The sequence below is a fragment of the Staurois parvus genome, unplaced genomic scaffold (genome assembly GCF_062004578.1).
Source record: "Staurois parvus isolate SC_StPar_1 unplaced genomic scaffold, SC_StPar_1.0 ptg000106l, whole genome shotgun sequence".
NCBI lineage: Eukaryota > Metazoa > Chordata > Amphibia > Anura > Ranidae > Staurois > Staurois parvus.
In genome coordinates this window covers 8,423,509-8,450,837 of record NW_028317902.1, presented here as the reverse complement: position 1 = coordinate 8,450,837, position 27,329 = coordinate 8,423,509, and the positions used below count along the sequence as shown (strand labels likewise).

The following is a 27,329-nucleotide window of genomic DNA, read 5'->3' as shown; positions in this document are numbered from 1 at the left end:
TGTCTGTGCGGCCAACCATTCTGTTTTTACATTGCATATGAAGGAGCGATGTCAGCCCTTTACTGGTGATCTGTGTGAAATTCTCCCTTCAGATTCTCTTAGCCCAGAGGTGGAGAATCGGGGAGAGAAGAGTGAATCCTGGGAGAACTGAGGAGGAAGGAGGAAGATTATTGACTTCCTTCTTTCTCAATCGGAGCCCCCAAGAGAGTGGAAGGTGTGTGTGTATGTGTGTGTGTGTGTGTGTGTGTATGTATGTGTGTGTCTATGTGTGTGTGCAGTGTTGTACTGAGAGCTCTGAGAGAGCTGCAAATGAAGCAGCGGTAATTTACTTCTTAGTAAACTGTGTGTTTACAGTAACAGCAGCGTTTTCTAGAGTTCAAAGCATTTGTAGGTCTCTTTCCTCCTCATTAGGAGAAACTGTCCACATCTCTTCATGAACAGTCATTCAGAGGAAAACTGTCTCCTCTGAGAATGCCAGAGAACAGATAAACGGACACCTTAGTGGCTAAAAAAAAAAGGTATTATGACAGATTTTAAAAAAGACATAAAAGAAAACTATAATTATGGATGAGTCAATTTGTTTGGGTTTGGTTTAAGAACAGTTTTGTGAATCTTGCTGGAAGTTTTAAGTTTGTGGTGACCCCCATGGAAGGCTAAAGTTGTTATTCCATTTTGGTGATTTGTAGGGCTAAAAAGCAAGCTATTGTAAAAAAAATAAGGCATAGGAAACTGAGCACTGCAAAGGGGAAAACTAATGCTAAAATAAAAAATAAATCATTAATTAAGTACAAAGGACTACACAGAATTTTCAGCTCTTCCTAATAGCTTAAAAAACACACACAGACGGTATGGTTGCTGTGTGTCCTCCTTTTTATAGAAATGGGTCTGGGTTATCCATTCTCTCGTAATTGGCTCTTGTGACTCAGCTGACCCGGGACAAAGACTATGTAGTGAATTATCAGTTGTCTCTTATTTCTGGTGGTGAACCTGTAATTCTTTTGGTCAAATGTTTGTGATTTGTGAACTTTGCAAACCCCATGGTTGGGGCCAACCTCAAACTCATTCTAATTTTAATTGTAACATTACATTTGATAACTGGAAAAACTACAGACCATGCTGCCAAAACTTGAAGAAATAGGAATTTCAAATAACATTTTTATGTCTTGACCTTGGCTTTGAGCACAGGAAAATGGAAAAAGATGCTATCATGATTAAATATGAATATGAGTTTCAGCAAGATTATAAAATAACGTGTCATGATCACAAAGGCAAGCCCTGAGTTTCATTGCAAAATGGGCATTTCATAATGAAACCTGATAGGCGATGTCCTCTAGTATGGTTCTGTTCTGGGGATATCGAAGACTGAAAGTAGTCCTGGATGTGAGAAAGAAGCCATTTAAAGGGTTAGTTCACCTTTAACAAAAAACTGTAGATAAGGAGCATCTGGAGATAAAAAAACAGAATGTGAAGCTCTGACTAAAATTGAATAATGCCCTTGCAATATGTGTAGGCCATTTATGTACCTTGTAAAGCCTGACTGAAGAATTAGCATGTTGCTTAGCAAGGCCCAGCTATTACTGCTCACCCTCTCTCAAATGCTGAAACTCAAAACTACTGCATCAGGAGATAGAAAGCACATGCTGGGGGTTTGTATCTGAGAAAGAGCTCACTTATGTGATGGTAGAGGTGAACAGTAATAGCTGGGCCTCTCCTAGTAACGTCCTAGAAGTTTTCCAGTCAGCCTTCAAGATATATGTAAATGGTATAGCAAGAGCATTATTCAATTTTGATAAAAGCTGCACAGTTTGTTTTATCTGCAGATGCTACTTAACCACTTCCCGACCGTCCTATAGTAGAAATAAGTAGTAGGGCAGCACAAGTGCGCAAAATCATGTATATATATGGGATTTTGCATTTCCAGGCTGGGGCCATCCAGAGCAGCGTGCTTACAGTGAAGCACCAACACACCACCCCCTAGTAAAACACTCCCTGCACACAGTTAATCCTTTGAGTGCCCCTCATGTTAACCCCTTCCTGTCCAGTTCCATTAGTACAGTATCAGTGCTTTTTGTTAACACTGATCACTGTATTGGTGTCACTGGGGATGTCAGTGACACCAAGTCAGTTCCCTCCAGTGTCAGAATGTCCACTGCAGTCTCGCAGTCCTGCTATAAGTCGCTGATTGCCCCCAATACTAGTAGAAAAAAAAATTCCAGTATCTATACCGCCATTTGTAAATGCTATAACCTTCACATAAACAAATTTATTTACACGTATTGGGATTTTTTTTTAGCAAAGACATGTAGCAGAATACTTTTTTGGCATAAAGTCATGATGAAATTTGTTTTTTTTACTGGGCATGTTTAATAGCAAAAAGTCAAAAATATATATATTTTTTTTTCAAAATTGACGGTCTTTTTTTTTTATAGCGTAAAAAATAAAAACGCACAGGTGATCAAATACCACTGAAAGAAAGCTCAATTAGTGGGAAAAAAAGGATGTAAATTTAATTTAGCAAAAATGGCCTGGTCAGGAAGGGGGTAAATCCTCAGAAGGGCAAGTGGTTAACTGTACAGGCCGGTTTTATGTAAAGGTGAATTAACCTTTTAAGCTTCATCTCTCTCCCCAGAATATTAATTATCTTAGATAGAACCATAAAATAAATCTTCCATTTGTCAAGTTTAACTTATCTTCATGTTTTAAACTGCTTAGTCAGAAAATTCACTGAAAAGAATTAGAAATTGGAAAACAAAATTGTTTCAGTCATTTAAATAAGACTAACAAATGTTTGCTTATTCCTCATAAGCTGAGAGATGTGGTATGTGTAATATAAAGGTTGTGCGGTAGCATCAGAAAAAAGAGTGAGCATGATAGCAAAGGATATAACAGGGCCAGGAACGGGCCAAGAGCAATGGGAGGATTTGCCAGAAGAAGGCTATCACAGGTACCAAATATATGATTTCAACATACGAAAGAGTAACAAAGAGAAGGCAACAAGACCAGGAATTAATGAGCTTGAAGGAAACAAGTAGAGATGAGCGAAGTATTCAAAAATTCGATTCGGCTGATTCGGCGAATTCGAGGAATAAATTCGATTCGAGGCAAATATATTCGCTGCGAATTTAACTTATAAAAGGGTGTTTCTAGGCTTCAGAGAGCCTTTATATTAGTGCAGAACACTGTACCTTTAATTTAAATGCCCTTGGAGTCTGCTGGGGAAGAGAAATAATACTGACAGTCAGTATGACATGCAGATGAGTGCCGTTGATCTTAGAATCACCGCACACTTCACTCATTTGGGCAGTCACGGGGCCTAAACCAGAGTGTGGAGCCACAGTGTGGCGGTGGAGGCAGCAGCAATGGGAGGCCATACAGCACCCTATGACAAAAATGGAACCCACCAGCAGTGTGAGGAGACCTGAAAGTGGCACATGGCAGAGTGTGGCGATGGAGACAGCAGCAATGGGAGGCCGTACAGGGACCCATGACACACTCTGGACCTGGCAGCAGCATGAGGAGGCGGTACAGGGGCCCATGGCAGATTACAGGCCTGGCAGCAGCAATGGGAGGCCCGTAATCTGCCAGCACCCTATGACAAAATGGAACACACCAGCAGTGTGAGGAGACCTGAAAGTGGCACATGGCAGAGTGTGGCGATGGAGACAGCAGCAATGGGAGGCCGTACAGGGACCCATGACAGATTACGGGCCTGGCAGCAGTATGAGGAGGCGGTACAGGGGCCCATGGCAGATTAAGGGCCTGGCAGCAGCAATGGGAGGCCCGTAATCTGCCAGCACCCTATGACAAAATGGAACCCACCAGCAGTGTGAGGAGACCTGAAAGTGGCACATGTTTGGGGCATGATTCATGGCGGATTTAGTCAGTTGTGTCAGGAACTGGTGGTTTGAAATCCAGACTAATCCACGCCTGATTCATTTTCACAAACGTGAGTCTCTCCACACTTTGGGTGGACAGTCGTGTCCTCCGCGGAGTTACAATACCTCCTGCCGCACTAAACACGCACTCCGATGCCACGCTACTGGCCGGGCATGACAGCCTTTCAAGGGCAAATTCAGCTAGTTGGGGCCAAAGGTCAAGTTTCGTTGCCCAGTAGTCAAGGGGATTGTCTACCTCGGTTGGCAGGGTGCTGTCCAAGTAGGCCCAAGCCTGTTGTTTGAGGTCCTGCTCCAGGTCCACCTGATGCTGCTGCTGCTGCGGCTGGTTAGTAGTTTCCTCACTGCGCTGGTGAAGAAAGCTACTCATCATCGACTGCAGACTGTGGCAGCCGCTGCTGGTGGAGCTGCCACTGCTCCTACCACCCCACCCCTCCCCTGCTGCCATGGCAGCGGAACGCGAGCGCACAGGGCCCACAGTGTCTGAGGATGGACGTTGGCGCAGAAAGGCAGAGACCAACTGACTACATAGGTGGTTTTTATAGTACGTTATTTTGGCCTCCCTCTCAGCAGGTGTGAAAAAGGCCACCATTTTTGAACGGTAGCGAGGGTCCAACAAGGTGGACAGCCAAAAGTCATCCCTCTGTCTGATGGTTATTATTCGGCTGTCGCTACGCAAGCAACCGAGCATGCTATGGGCCATTTGTGCCAAGGAATGCGAGGGACTCCCTGCCTCCATCTCCACAGCATACTGCCACGGTGCGTCTGGGTCCTCTGTCTCCTCCTCCTCCTCCTCTACCAGATGCTCCTGCTCCTCCACTCCTGTCCGCTGAGTGGAAAAACCACCCATTTCACTCAATAATTCCTGAGCACCAATGTCCTCCTCTACCTCCTCCTCTTCTTCCTGTCCTGCCCCCACAGGGGTCATGTGGCGTTGAGATCTGTGCGCCACGTCTACCGCACCCTGACCAGCCATTGTTAACAGCATTTGTTCCAGGACGTGCAACAGAGGAATGACGTCGTTCATCCCATAGTCCTGCCAACTCACGAATAGCGTGGCCTCCTCAAAGGGCCTGAGCAAGCGGCAGGTGTCACGCATGAGCTGCCAATGGCTGACATCTAAGTTACACAGGGGAGTACCTTTATCCGCTTGTAACATCAGGAAATCGGTGATGGCCTTTCGCTGTTCGTAAAGGCGGTCTAACATGTGTAGGGTTGAATTCCACCTTGTTGCAACGTCGCAGATCAGGCGATGCTGTGGAATTCCGTTCTGCCGCTGCAGCTCAAGGAGGGTGTGCTTTGCGGTGTAGGAATGGCTGAAATGCATGCAAAGTTTACGTGACATTTTAAGGATGTCTTGCAGTGGGATGGTGGATTTTAGGAACCGCTTGACAACCAGATTGAACACGTGAGCCATGCATGGCGCATGGCACAACCTTCCTTGACGCAGAGCAGACACCATGTTCTTTCCGTTGTCGGTCAACATGGTTCCGATTTTCAGTTTGCGCGGAGACAGCCATCTGTCGATTTCTCTGTTCATTACACTCAGAAGTTCCTCCCCTGTGTGACTACGTTCGCCAAGGCATACCAGGTGCAGCACAGCGTGACACCGTTGCGCCCTGCACATGTGATATGCCGGTCGGTTAATGGGACTTGGCACGGGGGTAGCGGCTGAGGACACGGCGGAAGAAGAGGTGGTAGAGGCGGACATCTTTGCCGGACCAAGGACGTGCAAACGTGGAGGCAAAAGCGGCGTGACCTGTCCAAGTTGCTGGTGCGGCTGTGCCGGCACCACGTTTACCCAGTGGGCCGTAAATGACATGTACTGTCCCTGACCGTAGTTACAGCTCCACACGCCGGCGCTGCCGTGCACTTTGGCAGAGACCGACATGCTCAAAGACTGGCCCACCATCTCTTCTACATGTGAATGAAGGGCTGGCACTGCCTTTTTGGCGAAGAAATGACTGCTTGGCACTCTCCACCGTGGCGCGGCACAAGCCATCATTTCTCGGAAAGGTGCTGAGTCCACCACTTGGAAAGGGAGGGACTGCAGCACCAGCAACTTGGACAGGAGGACGTTCAGCTTCTGCACCGTCGGGTGCGTGCTCGCAAACTGTTGTCTCTTGGAAACGGATTCCAAGAAAGACTGCTGACGGAATCCGTGAAGAGGAGTAGCAGGAGAAGGAGCATCTGAACGAGCGGAAGATGCCAACGAGCGACAACTCCCCTCAGCAGAGGTGTTGGACCCTTGACTGGCTGATAGAGGGCGATTGACGTCGGGTGACGGAGCAAGTAACGGAGCGGGTGATGGAGCGGGGGCTGGGGCAGGCAGAACCGCCGTATCTTTATCACGGTTTTCCCAGGCCACAAAATGGTGACGCTGCATATGCTGCCGCAACGCTGTAGTCCCAACATGGGCCCCCTGGCCACGCTTGACTTTCTGGCCACATAGTCGACACACGGCTACGTTTACTTCCTCGGGCGGCTTGCCGAAAAATTGCCACACCGCCGAGTAGGAAACTTTGCCCCCGCTACTCCTCACTGGCTGACTGCTACTTCCTCCGTGCACACCGGCACCACTACTGGCCGTGGTGGTAGGCTGCAGTGGAGCTGGTGCTCTACTCCGTGGCCGTTTGCCTCCACTGACACTGCTGCGACCCTGCTGCCTCTTGGCCAACCCACTGACTGTTTTGCTCGCTGCCAAGCTGGCACCCTCTTCTCCTGATGATGCGGAAGCAATAGCCTGATGACGACGAGGCTGCCAAGTGCGATCAGCCTCATCATCATCAATTAGGGTCTCCGCCTCACTACTAGCCCCCTCGGCTGCGTGTGGGTCAGGAGAAAGACCTGTCTCTAGACCGGCTACCGAGCCACTCTCCTCGCCAGTACTTCTTCGCCTGGCTGCTGAAGAGGCGGATGTCTCCCCCCGTTCCTGACCGCCCTCTGTTAGCTCTTCCTCACTGTACAGTGGGGCTGAGCCCACAGCATGCGATACTTCGCTTGGTGAGGGAACACCAAAGGACAGGGGCAGGTCGAGGACACGTGATTTCAGTGGGCTTGCTCCCGGGCCATGCCAACTAACGGTTGTGTCTGACGTACCCACCGACCGTTGGCTGTAGGTGTCGGAGGTGACATGGGAAGAGGAAGACGACCGAGCCAACCAATCGATGACGGCAGGGTTGTTGGTGGAGACACGACCGCTGGATGACACCGGGAGCACTGGCCTCTGGCTGCGACTAGTGCTGCCTCGACCCCTTCCTCTGCTGCCACGTCTGCTCGCTCCTAAAACATTGCCTCCTCTGCCACTCCTCTGCATGTTGTCTGACATACTCTTTAATTCAAAGATTCTGTGTCCCTGAGTAACAATTCTGTGTCCCTCAGTAACAATTCTGTGTCCCTCAGTAACAATTCTGTGTCCGTCCCTGAGTAACAATTCTGTGTCCCTGAGTAAAAATTCTGTGTCCCTCAGTAACAATTCTGTGTCTGTCCCTGAGTAACATTTCTGTGTCCCTCAGTAACAATTCTGTGTCCCTCAGTAACAATTCTGTGTCCCTCAGTAACAATTCTGTGTCTGTCCTTCAGTAACAATTCTGTGTCTGTCCCTGAGTAACAATTCTGTGTCTGTCCCTGAGTAACAATTCTGTGTCTGTCCCTGAGTAACAATTCTGTGTCCCTCAGTAACAATTCTGTGTCTGTCCCTGAGTAACAATTCTGTGTCCCTGAGTAACAATTCTGTGTCCCTGAGTAACAAATCTGTGTCTGTCCCCGAGTAACAATTCTGTGTCCCTCAGTAACAATTCTGTGTCCCTCAGTAACAATTCTGTGTCTGTCCCTCAGTAACAATTCTGTGTCTGTCCCTGAGTAACAATTCTGTGTCCCTCAGTAACAATTCTGTGTCCCTGAGTAACAATTCTGTGTCCCTGAGTAACAATTCTGTGTCCCTGAGTAACGATTCTGTGTCCCTCAGTAACAATTCTGTGTCTGTCCCTGAGTAACAATTCTGTGTCCCTCAGTAACAATTCTGTGTCCCTCAGTAACAATTCTGTGTCCCTCAGTAACAATTCTCTGTCTGTCCCTGAGTAACAATTCTGTGTCCCTGAGTAACAATTCTGTGTCCCTGAGTAACAGTTCTGTGTTCCTGAGTAACAATTCTGTGTCCCTCAGTAACAATTCTGTGTCCCTGAGTAACGATTCTGTGTCCCTCAGTAACAATTCTGTGTCCCTCAGTAACAATTCTGTGTCTGTCCCTGAGTAACAATTCTGTGTCCCTCAGTAACAATTCTGTGTCCCTCAGTAACAATTCTGTGTCCCTGAGTAACAATTCTGTGTCCCTCAGTAACAATTCTGTGTCCCTGAGTAACGATTCTGTGTCCCTCAGTAACAATTCTGTGTCCCTCAGTAACAATTCTGTGTCTGTCCCTGAGTAACAATTCTGTGTCCCTCAGTAACAATTCTGTGTCCCTCAGTAACAATTCTGTGTCCCTCAGTAACAATTCTGTGTCTGTCCCTGCGTAACAATTCTGTGTCCCTGAGTAACAATTCTGTGTCCCTGAGTAACAGTTCTGTGTCCCTGAGTAACAATTCTGTGTCCCTGAGTAACAATTCTGTGTCCCTCAGTAACATTTCTGTGTCCCTCAGTAACAATTCTGTGTCCCTCAGTAACAATTCTGTGTCTGCCCCTGAGTAACAATTCTGTGTCTGTCCCTGAGTAACAATTCTGTGTCTGTCCCTGAATAACAATTTTGTGTCCCTCAGTAACAATTCTTTGTCCCTCAGTAACAATTCTGTGTCCCTCAGTAACAATTCTGTGTCCCTGAGTAACAATTCTGTGTCCCTCAGTAACAATTCTGTGTCCCTGAGTAACAATTCTGTGTCCCTCAGTAACAATTCTGTGTCCCTGAGTAACAATTCTGTGTCCCTGAGTAACGATTCTGTGTCCCTCAGTAACAATTCTGTGTCCCTCAGTAACAATTCTGTGTCTGTCCCTGAGTAACAATTCTGTGTCCCTCAGTAACAATTCTGTGTCCCTCAGTAACAATTCTGTGTCCCTCAGTAACAATTCTGTGTCTGTCCCTGAGTAACAATTCTGTGTCCCTGAGTAACAATTCTGTGTCCCTGAGTAACAGTTCTGTGTCCCTGAGTAACAATTCTGTGTCCCTGAGTAACAATTCTGTGTCCCTCAGTAACAATTCTGTGTCCCTCAGTAACAATTCTGTGTCTGTCCCTGAGTAACAATTCTGTGTCCCTCAGTAACAATTCTGTGTCCCTCAGTAACAATTCTGTGTCTGTCCCTGAGTAACAATTCTGTGTCCCTGAGTAACAATTCTGTGTCCCTGAGTAACAGTTCTGTGTCCCTGAGTAACAATTCTGTGTCTCTCAGTAACAATTCTGTGTCCCTCAGTAACAATTCTGTGTCTGTCCCTGAGTAACAATTCTGTGTCTGTCCCTGAGTAACAGTTCTGTGTCTGTCCCTGAGTAACAATTCTGTGTCTGTCCCTGAGTAACAATTCTGTGTCTGTCCCTGAGTAACAATTCTGTGTCCCTCAGTAACAATTCTGTGTCCCTCAGTAACAATTCTGTGTCCCTGAGTAACAATTCTGTGTCCCTGAGTAACAGTTCTGTGTCCCTGAGTAACAATTCTGTGTCCCTGAGTAACAATTCTGTGTCCCTCAGTAACAATTCTGTGTCCCTCAGTAATAATTCTGTGTCCCTCAGTAACAATTCTGTGTCCCTGAGTAACAATTCTGTGTCCCTCAGTAACAATTCTGTGTCCCTCAGTAACAATTCTGTGTCTGTCCCTGAGTAACAATTCTGTGTCTGTCCCTGAGTAACAATTCTGTGTCTGTCCCTGAGTAACAATTCTGTGTCCCTCAGTAAGAATTCTGTGTCCCTCAGTAACAATTCTGTGTCCCTCAGTAACAATTCCGTGTCTGTCCCTGAGTAACAATTCTGTGTCCCTGAGTAACAGTTCTGTGTCCCTGAGTAACAATTCTGTGTCCCTCAGTAACAATTCTGTGTCCCTCAGTAACAATTCTGTGTCTGTCCCTGAGTAACAATTCTGTGTCCCTGAGTAACAGTTCTGTGTCCCTGAGTAACAATTCTGTGTCCCTCTGTAACAATTCTGTGTCCCTCAGTAACAATTCTGTGTTCCCCAGTAACAATTCTGTGTCTGTCCCTGAGTAACAATTCTGTGTCTGTCCCTGAGTAACAATTCTATGTCTGTCCCTGAGTAACAATTCTGTGTCTGTCCCTGAGTAACAATTCTGTGTCTGTCCCTGTGTAACAATTCTGTGTCCCTCATTAACAATTCTGTGTCCCTCAGTAACAATTCTATGTACCTCAGTAACAATTCTGTGTCCCTCAGTAAAAATTCTGTGTCTGTCCCTCAGTAAAAATTCTGTGTCCCTCAGTAAAAATTCTGTGTCTGTCCCTGAGTAACAATTCTGTGTCTGTCCCTGAGTAACAATTCTGTGTCCCTAAGTAACGATTCTGTGTCCCTAAAGTATCTGTGGCCCTAACTCTGTCCTTAATACAGATAGGTCTGTCTCTGTTGAATGACCGGAGGCAAATGGAGAATTGTAAGATGGCCGCAATTTATAGCTCCACCATTACACAGTGCTGGCTGGCTGGCTGCTGATTGGCTAATGCGATCACATGTCATGAATGAATGCATTATGGGTTAGCGCGCCTTGTCTGCGCGCCTTCCCAGAGATCCCCGCTCCGTCGCCACACATGTCGCCGCCATTTTTGGAAAAATTTCGATTCGCGCATCCGAAGTCTGCTAATTTTTGGATTCGGCGCGAATATTTCCTAATATTCGAAACGAATTCCACTTCGCCAAGTTCGATTCGCTCATCTCTAGAAACAAGAGTAGGATAACAACATGGAAGCTGTATTTATTTGGCAGTGGTTACACTCTAGTGGCCACACATCACTCTTAGGGCTCTGTTTTTGCATAGTGTAAATTGAGGCTTTAGGTTGATTGTTATTTTTGCAAATTAGAAGTGCTTCAAAAACATGACAGCTACACATGCACGGTCCATAATGCTGAAGCTCTGTTTACTAATAAGCCACGTTTTTAGTGGAGGGACATACTGTATGTGCACTTGATTGGTGCTGCTATCCTTTACTGCCCTGATTTACTTCCAAAATATACACTTTGTACTCCACTGGAAGTAACAAGGTCTATATCAGGATAACAAATATTTATTCCTATGTAATAAAACATTGAACTAGCACCACATAAAATTGAAAACATACTTGTCCACAGGTACCAAGCCATAATGGCTATGGTTGAATCGTTTCTCCATCATGGTTTCATATAGCCAATCAGAAATGGCTCTGGGTAATATTCTGTTCAGAAAAGACTGGTAGCGTGTCAAATAGACCATGTCCCAGGGGTAGCCATTATCCCATACACGGCTCATAATCCAGGACCCACTTCTTGAGCTGAGGACCACCTGAAAATAAAAATGGGCATACCATTTATTTGTCTCAGGACCATTCTACTCGTGGGTTATAGAACATAAGCTACGGTATGTACATTTTGAAAGTCTATCAAAAAGATGAGGTTCAAATATGGAAATGTTGAACTATACTTTCATCTTTATGCTCAGAACATCAGGGTGTTCATTTTCTTCTCCCTTCTAAAACTGTTCTTCATCTGTTTTGTATGTTAGATCATAATTGCATGTGCAACATGTATTTCTACATATAGACACTCTAATCCAAGTGCAGTATCAGGAGAAGAATGGCCATTGGCTGGGAATGTCCAAGATGGCCAACTGACACTTCCAGAGTGAGATTAGCATTCAATAGTGTCCGTAGCTGTTGATAGTCACAGACCTTCTTTAAATCCCCCTAATTGTGGGTGGACTGCCTTTAGAGTTTCTGATCATCCTGACCAACACATTGATATTAGCCAGTTGAGGACAGTGCCCCAAAAAATCACATTTGCCCCTCTCCTACTTGCAGGGAATTCTTGACTTGGTCTTCTAGTTAACCCTACATAGTGCAACCCCATAAACATCTAGGGGCTCATTTCCCTGTGTCTCCTGACCAGAGAAAGAGGTAGACAGGCTCCATAGACTTCTATGAGACTCTACTGTGCAGGCACAGCAGGAAACAGAAGACTTGAAGAGTGAGATGTAAACAATCCCTGGAGGCTGCGGGCATTGGATTGAGGTATCTACAGTTGGATCTTGGATCTGTTAAGTCAGCTTAAAGAAGAAAACAGGATAAGTGCACTTTCTGAATTTTAGACTACCCAAGGATACAGGAGAAATAGTATGTACCTAACTTTGGCAGAAAACTTCGCGTATGTGTTTTACCTTAAAATATAAACTTTTTTTGCACAATATATTAATATATGCATGACATAAAATTGACTTGACAGTAATTAATTGTTGGCTGTACCACAAGTTTAAGAGAGCATATCGTGATACATATGAGAAAGAGGTCACAGAGACCCATGATAGTCACGTAAAGTTATAATACTGATAATACTGACTGGTCTTGAGCTATCACAGACCCCTATGAGTCCCATTTACTTGCATTTTGTTACAAGGTCTGGCTGCTGTTTGACTGGAGGAGTAAGTACTATTTTCAGTCATGTAGGCAGAAGGAGGGGCAGGTATAGCAGCAGAAATGACTCTACTTTTATAGCAGAGATCAGGTGGGTCAGAACTGGAATTACAGCTGTTTTCCAGGAGTAATATAAACCTGTTAAATATATATAATAGGGATACACCCAGGAGATGTCATGCATCTCCTTGGACCTAACTCATAGTGTGCCTTCGCTATTTACAAATGAGCTGAATTCTTGGAATTCAGTTTCAATCGCTGCCAAAAGAAAACAGTATATATATATATATATATATATATATATATATATATATATAAAATCATTTTGGTACAGCTTTGCATGAGAAAATAATTGTTGGTCAAGCTATCACAGTGCTGAAAACTGAAAAGTGGCATGGTAATCAGGGACATTACAGGCTGGTACATAAAGTGGAATGTCACTCTTTCACTCAACACTACTAGCATTGGTAAATGGATAGGAATGTATATCATCTTTACTTGTTTTAAACTTTTTTTTTACATTTCTTCAGTTACTTCCAGGTTTCCATGCCTAGGCAAATGATACATCCCAGCAGTCTTCAGGAGGGGAGGCAGGGTTCTCAGCTCAGCCCTTGACTGAGCTAAGGGCAGAAAGATTCCAGGAAGTAATCATCTGCCCTTACTCAAGATGGCCACTGCCAGAAATGTCAGGGGGTGTTTTTTTCAAAACGATTTCTCAGGAAAATAAAGCATGGAGACATGAGTAGATGGGTTAGTTTGCTTTGAATATTATAAATGAAATAAATATCATTTTGGTTTGTGATGCTCAGATGCAGTGCAGTTCCACTTTAAGTAGTTAATGTGTTTGGTTTTGATGTCAGTATCACTCCACCCTACAGCTTACTCCTTGCTTTGCCATATCAATTACATAAACCTTCAGTTCAATAAATGTAACCATTGTGAATAGACAAATAATGGACTACAGTTTAATTTTCAGCTTTATTAAAATGAAACATTATACATGTTACAAGACTATATTCAACATAACAGAGTATTTATTGCTATGGCTAATCATGTGAAATCTCTTTCACCATTTAGAGTCATAGATAACTGTATCATATCTGTAACTTTGTTCTTTCTCTCTGTGAAAGTTATATTAATTCCATTCCTACATGTTTTCCAGCAAAAGCGTAGCAAATGTTTCTTACATTTTTAAGATCACACAGTCTTCCATGAATGTAAGTGAAATAATACAAGGCTGTTGCTATGGGACTGGCCAACAATCACACTGCCTCCTGCTCAATGGCCTTCCAACGTCACTGAGCTGTATGTGGAATATGTGCAGAAACAAACAGAATAGGAAAAGAAAAGGGGGATTTCAATATAGGGCCCCCTTTTCTTATGGGAACGTGGCAGCGGAAACATTTCAAGTCTCCCCACTGTATATGTACAATGAAGAAACTTCCAGAAGATCAGCATGTTTTTAGTCCCCCTCTTATGGTATGAGGTTGAAGAAAACGCATTAAAAGTTTCAAGCCCCCAAATAGCTATTACTATAATGGGGAAGTTTCTACAAAATGGGAGTTTTAAACACCCCAGTGCACCTGGGGCATGTGAGGAAGACCTGGAAGGCAAATTAGTCAATCAAAAGAAGACTAGGAGAGATGAGAGGGATATAAAAGGGGGGGGGGGGTTCCAATAATAGGGGAGTGCTCCCCTCCCACCCGCCCCTTTTGTTGTTGCGGCCAATTATGATTGGAAAGGTCACCTTAATTTAAAGGAGGACGAGTCAGTGAGTCTATTAAATTGAAGTGAAATTGGATCGATAGATAGGTATGGTTAATAAGCTGTTGTTGGTAATATGTACAGCTTGAGTCGTAGTGACTAAGCTGGGGTTGTGTAGTAACTTTAAGAATTTTTTTTTTAAATATTTTTTAAATATTAATATTGATTTAACATGTACAAATAAAGAGTTAATATATATTACTATATACTTATATTTATACCAATAATAAAACAGCTGCGTCCAAGTTATTACCAAAAAATAAAAGTTGTATGTGTTTTATTGATTAACTGCTTTTGCACTGCCCTATTGCAGAAATACTGTTACAGGGAGGCACGGGTGCGCGAAATCACGTATATATCCGTGATTTTGCAGTTCAGGGTTGTCGGCTGTCAATCACCGGGTCCCGGCCGGTGATTTCATGCAGCACCTGGCGATCTCTGAGTGTTACCGATGGGGGAGAGTCCTGTATGTAAACAATAGAGATCTCTCCCCTGTCAGCTCCTGCACATTGCTTAGTATGGCTCTGCATACAAAGCAGTGTGCTTGCAGTGTAAAGCACACACAGCCCACATAGTAAAACAGCATACAGTTAATCACCCCACATGTTAACCCCTTCCTGCCCAGTGCCATTAGTACAGCGTCAGTGCTTTTTATTAGCACTGATCACTGTATTGGTGTCACTGGGGATGTCAGTGACACCAAGTCAGTTCCCCCCCAGTGTCAGAATGCCCGCTGCAGTCCCACTATAAGTTGCTGATCGCTGCCATTACTAGTACAGAAAAAAAATTCCAGTATCTATACCGCCATTTGTAAATGCTATAACTTTCACGTAAACCAATTAATTTACAAGTATTGGAAATGTAAAGACATGTAGCAGAATACATTTTGGCCTAAATTTATGACGAAATATGAGTTGTTACATTTTTTTACTGGACATGTTTAATAGTAAAAAGTCAAAAATATTTTTTTTTCAAATTTATTTATAGCACAAAAAAATTAAAAATGCAGAGGCAATCAAATACTACCAAAATAATGCTCTATTTTTGGGGAAAAAAAGGAAGTAACTTTCACTTGGGTGCAGAGTTGCATGACTGCGCAATGGTCAGTTAACCCCCCTGGCGGTTTTCCCGAGTGTAGCTCGGGGTAAAGTTTCAGTACCACAAGTGGTAACCCTGAGCTACACTCGGGCTTACCATGCAGCGCTGCTCCGGGATCCCTCGATCACTTTCCTTGTCCTGTGCTCCCGCGATGTCCCTCCTGCAGTGTCCCCGGCAATGTCCTCCGGCGGATGCCGGCATCTGTCTTCTGGGTTCCGTTCCCTGCGACGTCGAGACGTACGGGGGACAGAACAGCGGGAAATTTGAAAATGACAAAAAGTGACATTCACTAAATACACTAAAATCACATAGTAAAACATTACTGTATCAACCCATTTCACATACATTTTGTCCCTAGTGCTTTGTCCTGTGCCCTGCCTGCATTTTTACTGTTCTTTCTGCCTGGAAACTGAGAAACGTCCATGGCGTCCAAAAAGCGTCCCTTTAGGTCAAAAGAGGTTTTAGACCAGCTAGAGAACAGCGATAGTAAATTAGAACCACTTGCAGAATTGCGTGATAATGATTCGTGGGGAAATTTGTCATCAGACAATGAAAACGATTTTGCGACTTTGCTCAGTGACATGCGAACGCAGCGCCGTATCGCAAAAAATGGCCTGGTCAGGAAGGGGGGTAAATCATCTGGAGGACAAGTGGTTAAAGAGTTAAAGCATACTGCCTACAGTCCCATAAAATACCAGGAGACTGTACTGAAATCAACACATTACAGTGAAAGTAAAGCCTTAAGACATATTGCACACCTTTTGTAGTACCCTTATGACTAAGTGCTATTGCATAAAATGAACAAGATGTTTCTTCTGCTTGTGTTCCTGAACAAAAATAATGGCTGTTATCCCAGGAGAATCTATTGCTGATATGCTATTCTTTGCAGATACGCATCATTTATGTTGTCATTCTGCTCACCTCATTTAACCCTGATTTAGAGCTTTGGCCCTCTGTACTGTCCCAAGCAAAGTCCTCAGATTCTCACACTGCATGCCAGATAAGCTGCACACTGGCAACCTAAATGTACAAACAGCAGGCTCTAATTGCCTCACATCTGTGATCCCATCCCAACCCATGTCGGCATTGGCTGACTATTGGCATTCTGCATTCAATAGAATAATCTAAAATGGCTGTTTGTAATTTCTGAATTGTGTTGGTTCCAAGAGTCAATTCTAGAAACCACATCATAGACGTCATCACAGCAGGCTGTTCTCGGAAAATGAAGGACATGCTACAGGAAAAAAACAAGACTTTTGGCTGAAATATAGCAGTCAGAAAAAGCTAAGAAGAATACAACAATAAAAACAAGACACTGTAAAAGTACATGGGTATACACACACATACAGACCCCATGAAGGGGATCTATGTCAATGAAATCTATTCATAAAGACTGGTGCTGATGCTCTTTGGAAGTGTATCTCTCGCTTTAAGTTGGTGCGTCTGAAAGACTTCTGTACATGTTGGAAAAATGTACATGAATGTGTCTCAAAGATGTTCCAGAATCGGTACATATTACCCCAACATGATATCGGTCTTATTTACCTTAAATTTTTTGGGATTTTGACTGAATTTCCTAATACATTTGACCCAGCCATAGCATCATATTGGAAAAATGTTGCAAATAAAAACTTGAACGTTGCACATGTCAGAATTAAAGAATATGTCAACATAACATTTCATATTTCTGATATGTGCCTGCTGTACCATGTAGTTGCATGAAAAAGGTTCATGTTCTCATTGTATTGCTTCTTTTGTGTGAAATAACTGGTGTTCCTGCCATCAAAAACTGACCACACTGGCATGAGAGAACAGTTTTTGGTCAGTTTTCTAGCTGTGCTGAGAACTCAGCCTGCTCTCCTCCAATTATTAGACCTGTCCTGACACACCCCCTACATCCATTCACAGGGAAGACAAGTGCACTGCTGTTTCTCCTCTCCAGCTCTCTAAGCTCCTTATGTAGCTGAGAACAGAGGGTATGTGATCACTTATAAAAAAGGAGGAAAAAAGGTATTTATAAAGTTTTTATATCTATACACAAATGTTTTGCTTTTCATTTCTATTTTAAACTACCGGTAAATGAGTTGTTTTGCAAGGTGAGAATTCACATATGCTTTAACTATTGAACATTGCACAACTGTTATGAAGTGTCAAGGTCCTACCTTTTCCCAGAGGTTATGCTACTCCATGTGCTGGCATCCATCTTGGATTTCTGCTGAGCATGGTGGGAATCTTTTATGCCTTCAGGTCTCTGAGGTCCATCCCCCAGAGGGGTGTGGCTGAGTACATATAAGCCTGTGATCTGCACATGCTCTTTGCACTTGTGTCTTGTGTCTTTGTCTTGCTACAGCTCTGTGTATACACTCGTGACTCTTCTGGTATTTGACTCGGCTTGTGACTAAGACCATTCTCTGTGTTTTCCTTTGATCTGACCTTCCGTTGCTGAACCCGGCCCGTGACCTGTTATTCTCTGTCTACTGTTCTGTACCGTTTTGTCCCGTTGTTGTTGACCCGGCTTGCCTGACTACGCTATTGTCATTCTCACCAGCTACACGCCATCGGCGGCAGCCATTACCGCAGCCAGGGTGTCTCGGGGGCCACGACCTGGTTCCTGGCTGCGTCAAGTCCATCCCCACCATCAGGGGCCCTGGTGAAGGGCAGCCTGGGACTTAGACTCTGCGCCCTGAGGGACTTCGGTCTGTTGGTGGTGGTTGTCGTCAGCCAGTGCGTTACCCTGCCACTAGGCCTACCTGTCCGTTCCACAGCCCTGCCCTGCCATGAAGTTTCTGTAAGAGTTTCATATACAGCCATAATGCCAGAATTGTGTCACAAAGCCTTTAATGAATTTCCTCCTATCCTACGGTTTTAGCCTGGGGAGGTTTATTTACTAAAACTGGAGAGTGCAAAATCTGGTGCAGCTCTGCAAAGAAACCAATCAGCTTCTATTTTTTTCGTGAAAGCTTAACTAAACAAGCTGAAAGGATAAATTCACCTTTTGGAACATGTTACACGTTTCACCTGTTTTTAGGCTGGAACATGTAACATGTAATATGCTCCCAACCCTGCAGCTGCTGCCCATTCCACAGCCCCCATGACAGAAGTATGGGTAGAAGTTCCCCGTATTAGCTGTCACCAGGGGCGGACTGACAACTCATGGGGCCCCCGGGCAATAGGGGATCATGAGGCCCCTGTGTCCTTGCCCAAACTCAAAAAAGCCTATGAAAAAGGTACCAGGGGCATCTCATGGGGCCCCCTACTGACCCCGGACCCTCAGACAGTGCCCGAGTTTCCAAATGGTCAGTCCGCCCCGGCTGTCGCTTTTGAAAAACAGCACAGTTGTGCAGGGTTCCGCCCACATGGCAGCATCATTCATTCACAGTGTTCTGTGAATGAGTGAACTACAACTCCCAACAACCTTAGTGGCTGCCGGCTTGTAGTTCATTGATTCTTCCTGTCAGTATACAATATCTGCTTGCTTGTACATCCCATATGGGCAAGCAGATATGCTGACAGGTTTTCAGGTGACCTGAATGGCACCAGTAATCTGCTGATCGTTGGTGCAATGCTTTACAGGCTCCTGCAACAAAAAATAATAAATGCAAAAGTGTGCATTTATTATTTTTGGTCAAAAGGTGAACTTATCCTTGAAGTTAGAAGCTGATTGGCTGCCATGTACACCTGTACCAGATTTTGCACTCTCCAGTTTTAGTAAATTATCCCGTGTCTTGAAAATCACTTTCCACTGTTCTGAAATGATTTCTTATTCTGAAAACCCAACTCTCTGCAAACACATTTTTAAAGGAGCCCCAGGAGATATAAAAAACAGCTCTGGCTGCTACTCACCTCCTCCCTAGCTCTGTCCCTTGTAGTACTTAGTGATCCATCTTCTGGACTGAATGACATTCAACAACTGAGGACATACAGTAAGTACAGAGCATCATGACCCCCCCTTTAGGCAAAAGCAGCAACATCCATACCTTTTCAGCTGTCCGTGCTAATTCAACAGCAATGTCTGCTCCTGAATTGCCCAAACCAACTACTAGCATACACTTCCCAGCATATTGTGCAGGATGCTTATAATCTCTGTTGTGCATATACTGGCCTTTAAATTTCTCAATACCTAGAAACAAGCACAATAAATATCACATAAAATCATGCACATCCAAAGGCATTTTATATCATCTCTATTGTAATAGCAATACAAACAATATTTATTTTTGACTATCCTATATACAGTTGCAAGAAAAAGTATGTGAACCCCTTGGGATTACGTGGAGTTTTGCATGAATTGGGCATAAAATGTGCTCTGACCGTCATCTAAGTCACAACAATAGAAGAACACAGTCTGCTGAACATAATACTACACAAACATTAGATGTTGCCATGGTTTAATTGCACATAACATGTAAACATTCACAGTGCAGGGAGGAAAAAGTATGTGAACCTTTGGACTTAATAACTGGTTGACCCTCCTTTGGCAGCAATAACCTCAACCAAACATTTCCTGTAATTGCAGATCAGACCTTTTTGGACCACTCCTCTTCACAAAACTATTTCAGTGTAGCAATATTCTTGGGATGTCTGGTGTGAATCGCTCTCTTAAGGCCATGCCACAGCATTTCAATTGGGTTGAGGTCAGGACTCTGACTGGGCCGCTCCAGAAGGCGTATTCTGTGCTGTTGCAGCCATTGTTTTGTTGAATTACTTGTATGCTTTGGGTCATTGTCCTGTTGCATCACCCATTCTCTGCGGAGCTTCAGTTGGCGGAGAGATGGTCGTACGTTTTCCTGCAAAATGTCTTGATAAACTCTGGAATTCATTTTCCCATCAATGACAACAATCCGTCCAGGCCCTGAGGCAGCAAAGCAGCCCCAAACCATGATGCTCCCTCCTCCATGTTTTACAGTGGGGATGAGGTTTTGATATTGGTGTGCTGTGCCTTTTTTTCTCCACACATAGTGTTGTGTGTTCTTCCCAAACAACTCAATCTCGTTTTTATCTGCTCACAGTATATTTTGCCAGTAGTGCTGTGGAACATCCAGGTGCTCTTTTGCAAACTTCAAACGTGGTGCAATATTCTTTTTGGACAGCAATGGCTTCCTCCGTGGTGTCCTCCCATGTACTCCATTCTTGTTTAATGTTTTCCTTATTGTAGATGTGTCAAAAAAAATGTTAGCATTTGCCAGAGATTTCTGTAGGTCTTTAGCTGACACTCTGGGATTCTTCTTTACCTCATACAGCATTCTGTGCTGTGCTCTTGCAGTCATTTTTACAGAACGACCACGCCTAGGGAGAGTAGCAACAGTGCTAAACTTTCTCCATTTGTAGACAGTCTGTTTTACCGTGGACACATGAACATCAAGGCTTTTGGAGATACTTTTGTAACCCTTTCCAGCTTCATGCAAGTCAACAATTCTTGATCGTAGGTCTTCTGAGAGCTCTTTTCTGCGAGACATGGTTCACATCAGACAGTGCTTCTTGAAACCAGTAAACCCAAAACAGGTGTGTGTTTTTAAGGGCAGGACAGCTGTCAGCAACACATCCAATATCATCACACTGATTGGAGTCAAGGTTGGCTCACTCCTGGCTCCAATTAGCTCTGGGAGAAGACATTAAGCTAGGGCCTCACATACTTTTTCCTCCCTGCACTGTGAATGTTTACATGTTATGTGCAATTAAACCATGGCAACATCTAATGTTTGTGTAGTATTATGTTCAGCAGACTGTGTTCTTCTATTGTTGTGACTTAGATGACGTTCAAAGCACATTTTATGCCCAATTCATGCAAAACTCCACGTAATTCCAAGGGGTTCACATACTTTTTCTTGCAACTGTAACAGGAGACTCCAAACTTTCTAAACAAAGGGCCACTTTACTGTCCTTCAAACGATAGGTGGGCCGGCCTGTGGCCAGTGGGAGTAGAAAATATTCTGACGTCTGTGCAGTTATCAATGCCCCATCTTTTGTATTAGGATGAGGAATAGTTCCCCATCATTGCTGTCAGTGGGAAGAATAGTACCACATTGTTGGTGTCAGTGGCAGGAACTATGCCCTGTTGTTGACAAAGGAGGGAATCATGCCCCAAGGGCCAGATAAACTAAAGCAGTGGGCCACATCTGGCCCCTGGGCCGCAGTTTGGAGACCACTGTTATATAAGATTACTTGAAAAATGTGTTGGGAGTGCTGCCTATCTACTGACAATCTCCATCAACAATTTCCTGGATTCCCTGCATGCTTTGCAGCCTCTCCTCTGCTGTTTACTTACAATTTCTAAGAAATACATATCCCTTGGTATCTTGCTGCCTGCAAGTAGCAATGATGTGATGTGTTTCCCGTATTGATTGTGCCTTCTAAAACTCCTCCTTTCAGCACCTCTTTATTTTGGCCGGCAGGCTCTGTGAAATGCATGACACAGCAGTGCATATTCACAGGACATAGTGAATATGTGTTACTTCATTCAAGTAAGTAAAGTAAATGTGTGGGATTCTTCAAAAAGTACATTTTTAAACTTCAAGATCATTCATATCAAGGGTAGCAGGCTAGAAATAATTAAAATTTAATGTGGAAGCAAATATATGATTTTAAAATTTGATCAATATACACTTTAAATCTGTTTTTTATTGGCTAATCCCAACTCAATGTGACTCTATAGTAATTGGAAATATGCATATCCTAAAGTTGGCTATAGATGGTTGAATCTCAGCCAGTTCACCAGGGATCGGCCAAGATTCTAACCATCTATGGGCAGGCTGGTTGTACCCAGTTTGATTGTTGTATGACTTGGGTGCAACCAGCAATAATCACTGTGTCCTCCAGGCAGGGAAGGCTCCCCAATGGAAGGGATTTCCCCTTTCAAGAGACTTTATTTTCTGCAACTCGTGATTGCAGGACAAAAAAAATTGCATGGACTGTGGCCTGACTTACTTATGTCTTTGTATATTTTCCAAAGAATATTATCTAAGTTATTCAATACAGAACTGCAAACATCAAATCTGTTGGAAAGAGAGTTGTCAGCAACCCGTAGTAGCCAGAGTTCAGTATAATAAATTCAGAACATTCACAAGTGAAGTCTGGTTGACATAGATTTCCTTGTGTTTTTCTATTTTATTATACAGTATTTATAAAGCGCCAATAGTTCGCTCAGAGCTGTACATTACAAAGGGGGACAGAACATGTGACAGAACAAAACCAATACAATGCAAAACATGAGGGGATTGAGGGCCCTGCTCTTTCGAGCTTACAATCTATGAGGGAGGGGATGGTGGCACAGGAGGAGATAGCTGTGGGGGATGGATTGGTAGGAAGAGTGGAGGAGGTCGGCAGGTTAGCAGGGGGTGGGGTAGGCTTCCCTGAAGAGATGGGTTTTCAGGATGCTCCTAAAGGAGAGAAGAGTAGGTGATAATCTGATGGGTTGGGGCAGGGAGTTCCAGAGGATGGGTGACACTCTGGAGAAGTCCTGGAGGCGGGCATGGGAGCAGGAGACCAGGGAACTAGAGAGAAGGAAGTCTTGTGAGGAGCGGAGTGTGCGTGCTGGGCAGTACTTGGATATTAGGTCAGTAATGTAGTTCGGGGCAGTGTGCTGGATGGCTTTGTACGTCAGTGTTAGGATTTTGAATTTGATCCGTTGCGCAATCGGAAGCCAGTGGAGGGATTGCCAGAGGGGGGTGGCAGAAACGGAGCGGTTGGAAAGGTGAATGAGTCTGGCAGCCGTATTCAGGATCGACTGAAGCGGGGATAGCCAGCGGCTAATTTTCCATAATTTTATTTCACTACTAACAATCGCTTTCTATGCTCTACACTTACAAATGCTCTTCAAGATTACTTCAGGGCAAAGAACATTGCTATCAAATATATAGATATCAATAATACTTGTATTCATATCAGTATCAGACAAGATAAAGGCGCTGTAGCTGGTTCACTGTGACCTTTGCACAGTCTCCAATCTCAAAGCTCCAAAGAGATGCTCATCTGCAGATGCGATCACATAGCAGGAAACTTTTTTTACTATCAGATTTTTAAAGGTAATTGAGAATGATTACATACCAGGGAATGAATGTAGAGGAAGATTAGGATAAACATGGTGACCAGTGCAAATGAGTACAGCATCAAAGATGGCTGACTGCTGTTTTCCTTCATGTTCTGTAATGACATCCCACTGTCCAGTTACTGCAAAATCTGGACGTTTCTGTATACTGACCACCGCTGTCTAAAATGAAAATCATTATTAATATGCAAAGTATACATGACTAATGCAAAAAGAGTTAAAGAATTTAGCTAGTTTTTATAGTTAGAAGGGCTGGATGTTCCAAACCAGACAAGCAGAAAAAATGTTTTCTTGACCTGATTTGCTTAAAGCCCAGCTCCACATTAGTTTTAGAGGGTTATTACTTTTCTAAACTTTTTATTGCTGTCTGTTTCTCCATTTGGGAGAGTTGTCCTTACTTTCTCCTAGTCATAGCAGGAGGTCAGGGAATTTTTTTCTGCTTCCTGTCTATGTAACAGTGATCAGACAGAGCAATCTTAAGACCCTTTACTTTTGGCATGAAACATCTCTTCTTCCAATGGTAAGTGTATTATACTTTCTCCATATGGCATTTACAGAGCACATTTAAGGTGCTTTTGCAAAATGCCAAAAGTGGTAATTTCTCATTTTAGCCTTGTACAAAAATAATAAATACAACTCACAGGGCATTTGAGGAGCTGATGGGTCTTGAATGCCTCTGTGCAGAACATGCAAAATGCACAATAATGCTATAGGGACTAATTTACAGTATCAGCAAGGATTGCTTTTCCAAGGAATTTGACAGGTGGTAAGGAGGTGATACCTTACATCAGTCTTCAACCTTTTTCCGGTCAAGGCACCCTCTAAAATTATGGACAGCCTTGAGACACCCTTTAAAAATGGACAGTCTCGAGGCACCCCATTCTAAAATGTAAAAAACTATTCTAATAGTTTTGTATAATGTAGCAACATTCACACACATAGGACAGAAGTGATTCATTCTTCCAATGCAATTACACCTTTGCACATTGGTACTGACTAGTATTCCATTGTTTCTCTTCTCCCTCAGTTTTTCTCCATCACTCAGCTAATGTGACCCTAGCATTGATGGAGAGGGACAGGGGAGGGTCAAACAAGGATGTTGTGCAGGCAAGCAACATCCTCTTTATCAACTGATGATGCCATTGGCTGTTAGGATGCTGGCAGCTGGAAGGTTGTAACGGTGCACAATGAAAACCTTTGGCTTTGTGTAACTAAAAGGCAGACTTGTCCCACCTGCTGACTTGTAAAAATTTTGGGTAATTTTTAGAAATTTTGTCAGGGCACCCCCAAAGAAACCCCTCAACCCTGGTTGAAAAAGGCTGCCTTATATATTGAAGGGAACTTCAAAAATTTTATTTTTTTTACACAACTACATGCAAGTGCATGTGTGTGCAAATGTGTGTGTTTCAGATTAAATATAGTATTATGACCATTGGTACATTTGTCTTTTATCTTCCTTCTTTATGAAAGCGTAGATTGTCAGTGTGATAATGATGTTTGCTTTCATTACTTCTATATCCTTTTTAGCAGTATATTTCACGTGTAGACAGATTTGACCTTTACTTTATGCTGTATTACTTTACATAGTCTTTTGTAATATTCTTGGTGTTATTTAATATGTGCTTATGCTACCTTTAGGCCTGGTTCACTTGGCTTTTGTTCACTTTAACCACTTCCCCGCCACCCTATAGCACAAATGCTGCTACAGGGTGGCAGGGCTGTGCAAAATCACATATAAATATATATATATATATATATATATATATGTGATTTTGTATTTCCACGCATGCACCCTTCCCACGCTGCCATTGGTGGCTAGGGCTGTCAATCACCAGGTCCCAGTCGGAGATTCCCCACTGGCACCCGGCAATTGCAGAAGAACACTAACAGGGGCAGGTCTGTATCTAAACATACAGATCTCTCCCCTGTCAACTCCAGCATGATGCTTTGTTTTGCTCTGCATAGCAGAGCAATACAAAGCAGCATGATTACACACTAAATCACACACAGCATACATAGTAAAACAGCACACAGTTAACCCTTTGATAGCCCCAGATGTTAACCCCTTCCTAACCCTTTGATCGTCCCAGATGTTAACCCCTTTCTGCCCAGTGTCATTAGTACAGTGTCAGTTATATTTATTAGCACTAATCATTGTACTAGTGTCACTGGGGATGTCAGTGGCAGTTAGTCAGTTCCCCCCAGTGTCAGAATACTCATCGCAGTCCCGCTATAAGTCGCTGATCGCCGCCATTACTAGTATACATTTTTTTTTTTATTCTAGTATATATACCTGCCATTTGTAGACGCTATAACTTTCACATAAAACTAATTATTTACATGTATTGGGACATGTGGCAGCATACATTTTGGCCTAAATTTATGATGAAATCTGATTTTTAAATTTTTTTTACTGGATATGTTTTACAGCAAAAAGTCAAAATTATAATTTTTTGTCAAAATTGACGGTCTTTTTTTGTTTATAGTGCAAAAAATAAAAACCTCAGAGGCGATCAAATACCACTGAAAGAAAGCTCTATTTGTGGGGAAAAAAGGACATAAATTTCATTTGGGTGCATGAACATGCCATTGTCAGTTGTGCAGCGCTGTATAGCAAAAAATGGCCTGGTCAGGAAGGAGCATCAATCCTCTGGAGGGCAAGTGGTTAAAATGCTTATCTGCCCATAAAACTCTGAGTGCATTCAAAAGCTACTTGACACAAGTCAGCTACAGGTCAAATGCACCTGCAACAAATTCTCAATGATCTCAGAACCATCTAAAATGAATGTCAAAAGCACGCTGCATTTGTCCATCGAAGACCAGGAACAAAGGCATGTAGATGGTGTATCATTATATGTGTGGTTCCATGTACGCTTTTTCATGTTCCATATCATTTGAACTAAAACTGTGCCATATTTATTACGATTTTTAACATTTTACATTCTAAAGCACATGTGTACCTTTGTGCAAAAGAATTTGGGAAAGTGGTTCTTTCCCACCTTTTCATAATAGTTGTAAAGTAAATGCCCCACAGAGATCTCAGATAAGCTTGGGTCTGTTTTCTGTTTCCTGGCCCTTCACTGCTCTGGCAGATTCATCCATTCCTTGGCCAGGTGCCTTTGCAGCTCAAGGTCGATAGAGATAAATCACAGGGCTGTCTATTCTGCTTTTTTTACTAACGGTAGTTTAAAATATATACCCTGAGGGACATGAATCAGTGAAATTTAAAAAAAAAACAACAGTTTTTAAAGGGGCAAAGTTGCACATCTGTACAATGTATATAACCTGCTGCAGCAGGACTGACAAAAAAAAAATTGTGTGGGTTCACCCTCCCCCTAATCCATATCAGCCCACTTAGGTCTGGTAGGAAGGTTAGGAGGGTCCCCATAGTAAAAAAAAAATAAATTAAAAACAGTGCATGAAGTTCCCCCTAAAAGCCATATCACGCCCTTTAGGTCTGGTAGGACTTTTAAGATTAACCCCACCTCCCAGAAAATGGGGGGAAAAGCATGGGGGTCCCCCCTGAATTCCTACCAGACCCTTGAACCAAACACAGGCCTGGCAGGGCAGGAAAGGGGGGAGGAGGGATCGAGCCCCCCCCCCTTGCAACTTACCAGGCCACGTTTCCTCGGCATTGGGATGGGGTCCCCATTCTGATGGTGACAAGGGTCTATTCCTCACAACCCTGGCCCGGTGGTTGTGGGGGTCTGTGGGCAGGGGGGCTTATTAGCATCAGGGTACCCCTTTAAATAAGGGAGCCCCTTGATGCTGTTCCCCTCCTTGTGAAAAAGTAAGGGATACTTGTACCCCTACACATTCACTAAAGGGGTAAATTCAGGAAAAAATAAAGAGACTTGAAATATTTTTTTTATTGAAAAAAAAAAGAAAACAGGTTTTTGACATGCCCTTTAATTAAAAAAAGCCCCAAAAATGGTTCCATCGTTGTA

The 27,329-nt window shown here is 43.5% G+C and overlaps 1 protein-coding gene across 3 annotated transcripts in view; it reads right to left on the bottom strand.

Annotated features, from left to right (window-relative positions):
- The window catches only part of FMO3 (flavin containing dimethylaniline monoxygenase 3), a 57,893-nt gene that overhangs the window by 7,536 nt on the left and 23,028 nt on the right, over window positions 1–27,329 (bottom strand). For 2 of the 3 annotated variants that reach the window (XM_089671544.1, XM_089671545.1), the window contains 4 exons: window positions 23,382–23,544; window positions 19,316–19,458; window positions 15,435–15,560; window positions 11,154–11,353 (listed from right to left, as the gene is read on the bottom strand). In XM_089671544.1, the coding sequence (XP_089527670.1) occupies window positions 11,154–11,353; window positions 15,435–15,560; window positions 19,316–19,458; window positions 23,382–23,544 (632 nt within the window). The remainder of the gene's footprint in view (window positions 1–11,153; window positions 11,354–15,434; window positions 15,561–19,315; window positions 19,459–23,381; window positions 23,545–27,329) is intronic. The other variant, XM_089671546.1, reaches the window with a different exon arrangement.